General features: G+C 37.1%; 3 protein-coding genes across 3 annotated transcripts in view; 1 reads left to right on the top strand and 2 right to left on the bottom strand.

Annotated features, from left to right (window-relative positions):
• Window positions 1–94: 94 nt before the first annotated feature.
• LOC111376507 (mitogen-activated protein kinase kinase kinase 18-like) lies at window positions 95–1,459 on the bottom strand. The gene has a single exon (XM_022999470.1). The coding sequence runs from the start codon at window positions 1,435–1,437 to the stop codon at window positions 148–150; it is 1,290 nt and encodes a 429-aa protein (XP_022855238.1). The 5' UTR covers window positions 1,438–1,459; the 3' UTR covers window positions 95–147.
• A 2,770-nt stretch (window positions 1,460–4,229) lies between these two features.
• LOC111376516 (EGF domain-specific O-linked N-acetylglucosamine transferase-like) lies at window positions 4,230–6,570 on the top strand. Its single transcript, XM_022999477.1, has 4 exons — window positions 4,230–4,344; window positions 4,418–4,522; window positions 4,648–4,717; window positions 5,493–6,570. Exons 1-4 carry the CDS (start codon window positions 4,230–4,232, stop codon window positions 6,568–6,570), a joined length of 1,368 nt encoding a protein of 455 aa, XP_022855245.1.
• A 23-nt stretch (window positions 6,571–6,593) lies between these two features.
• LOC111376506 (WRKY transcription factor 6-like) overlaps window positions 6,594–7,914 on the bottom strand; it is a 6,538-nt gene continuing 5,217 nt past the window's right edge. The window contains exon 6 of the mRNA XM_022999469.1: window positions 6,594–7,317. Coding sequence (XP_022855237.1) covers window positions 6,748–7,317 — 570 coding nt within the window. The 3' untranslated portion in view covers window positions 6,594–6,747. The remainder of the gene's footprint in view (window positions 7,318–7,914) is intronic.

Here is a 7,914-nt window from a genome sequence, read left to right as displayed (position 1 = left end):
ATACACTAATAAAAATACGATAAATACAAAATTCGTGCAACATACGTGACAGCGGCTAGTATTATATAAAAAATTTGGCAGCACTTTTTTTGTACTCATAGATGAAAAAATTCCTCTCATGCATATTAATACTTCTAGATGAATCGGTTAGAGAATAGGTAAACAAAGAGATGATACAGTTTGTAACAAAAATTGAATGGCAAAAAATTTTCCATTAATAATTGCTGTATAAAAATCAAGAATTGTTGATACATACACATCTTTAATGCTAACATCATAAGAAAAACAATCGAATAATGAATCCTCAACGGCAATTGAGATTTGAAGCTCATCTTCATCTATATTCATAAATGTACAAGATTCTGCATTAGAAGTCAAGGCTCCAAAATCCTGAATGAAAATGCAGCTGTTCTGCTCAAAATTTCCTTCAAAGTCAATTCCCCTGACTGTAATCCAGTCTTCTTTCTCTGTCCAGTTTGGTAGGTTTGAACTTATTGACAAAGAATCCCTGATCAAACGACTGATCCTATCTGCCGGAGAATCAGGATTCCGGGAAGGATTCTCCGGTGCCTCCATTGAATCCCAAAAGCCGTGATCCAGTACACTGGTCGGAGATATCCTATTGAATTCTCTTACTTCTCCACTATTATCCCGCAAACCGTCGAAAAATGAGTGTTCAAGAAGTTCTCCGGCTGTCCACCGGAGTTTAGCGTCTCTTGTTAAGCACTTGCTCAAGAATTCCTTAGCCTTATTAGACAACCACCTCGGAAATTCTGGTATATCACCGGAATATCCGATTCTGTACAGAGCTGATACCAGATCATGCATCTCCGGCCACGGGGTGCATCCGGTGGCCATTTCAATAACTGTGCATCCCAGTGCCCAAATATCAGCAGGGAGTCCTTGTTCTTCACCCCGAGCAACCTCCGGTGCCATGTACACCGGTGTACCGGAGAATCTTGGTTTCCCGTCAATGGTATCATCATGTTCTTTTATCAATCTAGCACAACCAAAATCCGCGATTTTTATACCATCTTCTCCGATCAAAACATTCTGGCCCTTTATGTCTCCATGTACCACTCCATTCAAATGAAGATAATTCAATCCTCGCACCATTTGATGTGCATAAAATTGAATCATAGACTCTTCTAATGAACTCCCCTCCTTTCTGATTTTATCGGATAACGCCCCCCCGGGAACATACTCCAAGAAAAGATTGTAAATAGGCTTATTGTCCTCGCAAGTAGTATCAGAGCCTAAACACTTAATTACAAAGGGAGAGTTGAGTTGAGAAATAATAGACTGTTCTTTCTGCAAAAAGATAGAAGAAGAGAGCTCGGTGGACTTCGAGGCGAAAAGCTCACCGGAGGAAGTGGTGGCTACGGAGACGGAGGCGGAGCTGCCCCTGCCTATAATGGGACCTCTAATCCATTCCATTGGAGAGACGAGAATTTTTGAAAGTAGGTTGTATTGTTGGGTGATTTTGGCCTTGGGGGGTCTTTTATACAGAGAATCTTCTTAGTACTGTTTCTACGCGAGGTGTGTGCCGTCACGCTGCCATACATATGTTTTTACACTTTTCCTGTGAGTGAGACACGTGGCGGGAAGACAGAAGAAGTTTAACAACTTGAGCCGACCATGCCGTCCAAATGGTACACGGGAGCATCCAACGCGATATATTTATAAATGATTTATGAATCAAGCTATGTTGCTAGAGAAGGTTTGACAACCTCTCTAACAGAACATTCACTTTGGAGAGGGGGAAGCAATTTTTTTTATTTTTTTTTTCATTTTTTATTTCGTGCGGGTTTAACACGCATGTGGGTGTATGTCAACTAAGTGAAAATTATTTTTTGACACGCCAACTTAATTCATGATATAAAGAGTACAACAATCTTTAATGAATTGGAAATAACGATTTTCGCTGTCTTTCAAATACAACTATCGAAGGTTGGTCCAACAGATTCGTACACTTGTCGTTGTAAAATAGAAAAATCTGAAAACATAAGCTGACAATTAATGTTAAAGCAGGGCAAAAGCATAGGATTTCATATGGTTTTACATTGTAATGATAAAAATAGTTGTTGGATGTCCAATGATGATTAATTTCATATGACTTCAAGTTTAATTTGATTCAATTTTGAACTAATGGGACGCGTGTATCCTTCAATTTCTTTAATTTGAATTTTGATCTGACATTTAAAGCGCATCATTTGCATAGATTTGAAAATATATGATATCTAAACTCAAAAAAGGTCAAGTCCCGTTTGGTGCACATTATTTGGGAAAATAATACATTTTTTTCCATCAATTCAGCTTACAATATTTGACTTTAACACTCTAAGGTAGGATCCATGATGTGATCTTTAAAATGCATTTTTGTTGGAAAATTGTGGAACAAACGGAATGCTTAAATTTCAAAATTATTTACTCGAATAAGATACTATCTCCTCTAGATTAACAATAAAGAAGTAGTTTACTTCTCCTTATCCATTGGTTGATCTATTCAACTTATTTAATTGATCGAACCGAACTCGACATAGTTGCCACAACCATCCGTAAAGTAGATTCTATCATCCAAAAGCTAAAAGGTTGGGGTGGGTGGGGTGCTGAGGATACGATGATTTAAATGTGTAGGGTAGTGATCATTTATATATGTCACCCAATCAATGTAATCTTATTCCTGGCCTTCCTCTCTTTCAAATCAAAAGTTGTAGGCGATTCGATTCGATAGTAGCGTGAGCACTTGGGGACATTGGTTTCATAGCTGGAACCCTCGAAAAATTAGGAGGATTCAACAACCACTTACAAAAAGCTGCTTCTATCGAAACCTTCTTTTTAACTTTTAAGCTCATATATTTCCTGTATTCCTTCACTTTTCAAGTTTTTTTACCCCTTGCTTTTGCCGTTTGGTTTTAGTATGAGTTCGAAAATATTTTAAGGGTACTTCTTAATCAACAATGAACTCAAATTCACTGCAACTATGATTATTTTCTAAAAGAAAAGTTCTCAATTCAAATGTGTCCTTTCCAATTCTTTACATCTCCAATCAATTCTTCTCCTATGATAACTTCTATTGTTTTGGTTGAAAGCTAAAAATTATTGACACGGGAATAATAATAATAAGGGTTTTGTTCTAATTATGATTTTTTTTCCCTAATTGTTCCGCATCAATTATAATATTCATTATTTTCGTAAAAAAAATACATTAAATGCGACAAGTCAAGTCATCGATAGACCTAAAAATATGAAGCTTTTAGCAAGACAAAGAAACCAAGATATAGCCACAATGATCACTAGAAAGTTTTGATTAGTTTTGGCCGAGCATAGTTTGGCATTTAGGTTGCGAAGAATAAGGGTTCCAAACCCACGCCTTAATCTCAAATAGCCTTTCTTCATCAATAGTGAATTGCCCTCCATCTTCCAGCTCCCATGATTAATGGACTTTCAATATCGTAATATGATCGTTGTTTTCCCAAACAACTACAAATTAAATTTGAATAAAATAAAATACGAAATTTTGTAAAATTTGGCATAGTGCATGTAAAATATTTTTCTAAAAGAACTTGGTATTTATTTAATTTTATTATCATCTTATTAAAAATTATATCTAAAGTTAGAAGAAACAATGCCGTTTTTAATCTCATCACAAATGATGTTGATCGAATGTCATAAAACGTTAAATATTCCATTACTAAATTCAGAAGATTAAGAGAGTCCGTATAATGAGAAATTCCGCTAACAAAGTCTTCTACTATGTGACAAAAACAAGGGTGCTATCCTTTTTCGTTCTTGATTGTGAATTTCTAACAGCACGTGTTTTCCTTTCCCTCAAAAGTTAATATTTAATATTCTCATAAGCCATCTCGTAAGTTTTCCTTAATTTGGGTGTTATTTTCTGAAATCCCAGAACACTGACTGAGAGTTTTATTCGTATATTATCAATCAAGATTCAAGATAAATATATATTAAATCGAGAAGTGGAAAGACATTATAACAATTTCCCAATCTACATTTATAGAAGGGCATCAACATTAAAATTAGTAAAATATTGAGATATCGACCATAATTTTTCATCAATATTATAATTGATTCCTGTCTGGTTGAAAGAGGATTAGTTTTATCTTGTCCAAGTCCAATTTATTTTCGTTAAATATTCGACACAAAAATAATTTTTCATATGAGTAACAGTAAAACTTAAGCTCTAAAAAGTTTGTAACCAGCGGAAGATGGAGAAGGATCCTAGAAAGCTGTCCATTAGTTCAACTCGAGTTGTCTTCTTACTCATCCTCTCTTTTCTCTTTCTTGATTTCTTCTGTGGAAATATTATCCCATTTGATCAATGTAAGTCTACCATTTTACCATCTTCTACAAGCTTAATTCTTCAACATGGTGAAGATATCTTTAAAAATGGCAGGGATTCAATACTACGAAACTACTTTCACCAGCCGAGGGATCAGCAATGACACAGTTCAACAAGAGCACGAGTCCTTGAAATTTCTTCTTTCAAGAGTAGTGACTGGTGAGTAATACTGAACTAACTCGTTCCAGCAAATTCCTCACGATTCAATTTTTGCGCCAAATGTGTATGATGTGTACAATTTTTTCGTAAGACTTTTAAGAAACTAAATTGATACACGTAAACAGGGGAAGATCGAAAGAAGCTTCAAGTCACTGGATTTGCTTGCCATACGACTAAGGACTCGGCTCATTGTGTTACAAATTGTTTTGCGCAGGTTAGTCGTTAACAATTAAAAGAGATCAGACTATTGTGTAAGGGACAAACCTCTTGAGACAAAGTCCCAAAAAGAAGTGTTCTTTTATTGGCGATGACTTTACAATTGAAAATTAAAAACAAAGTGCCTCCAAGGGGCGCAAGTACACGAGTTACTAAACAAAGCGTTTAAGTCTAAACTAAGGAAATTAAAATTACATGTTCTCTGTTCGAGAGTTTTTGATTTGGTCCTTTACTCTATGTCTTTTCTCCCTTTTATATTTCATGGACGATCTCTTTGTGATCAACCGCCTAAAAACTGCTTGATCGTCCTATAATTGCCCACTTTCCTCGTAATAACCAACTTGTCATGAAAACTGTATTTTTTAACTGCTGCCATTACTTTTCGTCGTTCAACCGCTTTCGATTGAATTCCTTGAATCGTGGAACGTGATATGGCTGCTTTAATAACTGTTTTGATAACTGCACTTCTTGATAACCACAACGCTTTATGTTTGTTAAGACCTTGGGCAATTTGAAGGTTTGGGCGAGAATAGAGTAACAGCTCTGGGCGACTGTATGGCACTCCATTCGCTCAGATTTTGGGCGACTTGCAAACTTGGGCGATGGTGTTACTGCGTTCTTGGGCCTCCCTATTTGGGTCTTCATCTTGATTTGTTTGATTGGGCTTCGTTCTTTGGGCTATCTGATTTGGGGATCCTCCAATTGGGCTTCACTCATTAGGCCGTTCGATTTGGGTTGAATTTTTATGTGTCAACACAAATCAACCTGTTAGGATTAACACACGCACAATGACAGTACATATTGCATCTCATCAACCTGTACAAGAAACCGTGGTTCGACCATATGCAAGGCAAGAAGATCATAATCTTCTCAAAAACGTCACGCCAGTAAAGATACTACAGATATATATTACAATGCCACCGGCTTGCCAATACATTCACGGTGTCCCTGCTGTAATCTTCTCGTCCAGTGGCTTTGTGGGAAACTTTTTCCACGAATTCAACGAAATTATCATACCTCTTTTTATTACGACTAGCCATTTGAGATCGCGGGTGCAATTTATCCTTGAGGATTACAAGGCCTCATTTGTAAGGAAATATAGCAAACCTATGTCACAATTGTCTGCTTACGAGGTGATTAATCCAGTTGCAGATACAAGTGTTCACTGTTTTCCAGGAGCAATAATTGGGCTTAAATTTCAAGGCCATTTGGCTTTGAATTCCAGCGACACCCCTGGTGGGTATTCGTTTCAGGATTTCAAACAGTTTCTTAGACAAACATATAATCTCAAGTTCGCCCACGTATCAGAAATCAGAAGGCCGAATTTAGTGCTGGTATCTCGCAGAAAAACTAGAAGGTTCCTAAACGAAGATGAAATGGTTTCCACGATGGAAGAATTAGGCTTTCGAGTAATTATTGTTGCAAGAAATAATGTGTTATCAAACTTAAACAAATTAGCGCGTATAATAAACTCATGCAGAGTCTTCGTGGGAGCTCACGGAGCCGGCCTTACGAATGAGTTGTTCTTGCCTGCTGGTGCAGTTATGGTGCAAGTAGATCTAATCGGCCTGGAATGGCCTGCAAAGGCCTATTATGGCGATCCAGCCCGTGCAATGGACGTGCACTATTTGCCATACAGGATCGAACCTGAGGAGAGCTCACTTTTGAAAGTTTTCGGACGAAATCATACAGTGTTTAAGGACCCTAAATCCTTCAGTTCTGAAGTAGGCAGGGAGATATATCTTAACAATCAGAACGTAAGGATTAATCTTGCAAGGTTCAGGGAGACAATGGTTGAAGCACTTAGTATTGTTGAAGACACGGATGTATAATTTTGAGTAATTAGTCATTCTCATTGCTTACATAAAGGAAAAGCTTGTAGAAAATACAGATGAACTTATTTATTTCACATCCTGTTCAAAAATCAAAGAAAGAGAGAACGAAAAATAAAAACAATAATGAAGTTCAAATAGTATCCTAAGCAAAAAGAGTCGATGCTCATATGTAACTCACTTCCTTGCAAAACTTACATTTGCCATGTTGCTTTCACTGGCATCTTTTGGAGAGTTTTCACTGTCAATTCCAGTATTTGGGTTTATATTGCCAATGAGGGAACCTAAGGCTTCTGCTAAGGCTGAAGTAAAATTTGGATCCGAGGCAATGGCAGCAGTAGCTGCATTCATCATGTTGTGAGAGCTTTCACTACTAACAGATGCGGCATCAGAGACTCGGTTGAGAAATCTCGAATGGTTGTAAAGAGCCTGGGCAATGGCCTGTGGCCCTTGGAGTATTTGCAAGTGTGAATGGGTGGTGGGAGTGTTTGTGAGATCCAATATAACAGTAGGGAATGGTGCTGAAGGTGAAATTGAAGCTAAATTTGCTGTGTAAGGAAGAATAGTTCTAGTAAGCACGTTAGGGTTCATGAATCCATCGGCACTTGGCATTGGTCCTGATAGCAACATTGATGCGGCTGCGGAGGTGGTGGAGGCCATCGCCATGGCGGATGAGGGCAGCGGATGGTTGTGATTGCCTTGGTAAGTGGTTATAAGTACCGAACGATCTTCTACGCACCTTTGCACCTGTCACATAAACATAGCCTTGTGTAATTTACTATAATACCCGCATCCAAATTTCCGAGTCTAATTATCAAAAATTGAAAATTTAGGGGCTCATTTGAGGGTTAATCCACCTTCTAGGACCTTGTAGCAAACTTACCATAAGTGTTAATTTCCACATGTTTTTGATTAAATTCTTGGTCAAATACTTACATAGAGAATTCTTAATTTATACTTGATTGACCAAACATAAGGTAAAATTCTTGATTTATGCTTGATTGACCAAACATTAGGTAATGTGTAGTGTGAATGCATAAATGTAGGAATGATGGAGAGATTCTTGCTCATTTCACAAATTTCAAGGAACAGTTTCCACCATCATGAATTTTTCCTTAAAGACGTATGCCTAATCTTGTCCTACTTAAACTCATCATTCACATTCACATGCTACCACTCACTATTATAGTTTTTGGCCCAAATAATATACACATACACTTTCATAAGTTGAGGTGGAAATTGTAGAGGGATCAAGTCTCTATTATTCTTTCATTCAAATTTCACTGTAAATACGTTGCTTATGTTGAATTATTGTTATGTTATGAATTTCAAGAAAATTATTAT

Source organism: Olea europaea, unplaced genomic scaffold (assembly GCF_002742605.1).
Source record: "Olea europaea var. sylvestris unplaced genomic scaffold, O_europaea_v1 scaffold1511, whole genome shotgun sequence".
Lineage (NCBI taxonomy): Eukaryota > Viridiplantae > Streptophyta > Magnoliopsida > Lamiales > Oleaceae > Olea > Olea europaea.
The sequence above is the reverse complement of the archived record's forward strand: the minus strand, read 5'-3'. Positions and strand labels throughout refer to the sequence as shown.

Excerpts from the sequence above, each read along its gene's own strand:
- LOC111376507 (XM_022999470.1), bottom strand. The coding sequence starts at position 1,437 with ATGGAATGGATTAGAGGTCCCATTATAGGCAGGGGCAGCTCCGCCTCC.
- LOC111376516 (XM_022999477.1), top strand. The coding sequence starts at position 4,230 with ATGGAGAAGGATCCTAGAAAGCTGTCCATTAGTTCAACTCGAGTTGTC. Across the intron at positions 4,345-4,417 it reads TATTATCCCATTTGATCAAT|GGATTCAATACTACGAAACT; the intron begins GTAAGTCTACCA and ends TAAAAATGGCAG. Across the intron at positions 4,718-5,492 it reads AAGGACTCGGCTCATTGTGT|CACAAATCAACCTGTTAGGA; the intron begins TACAAATTGTTT and ends TTTATGTGTCAA.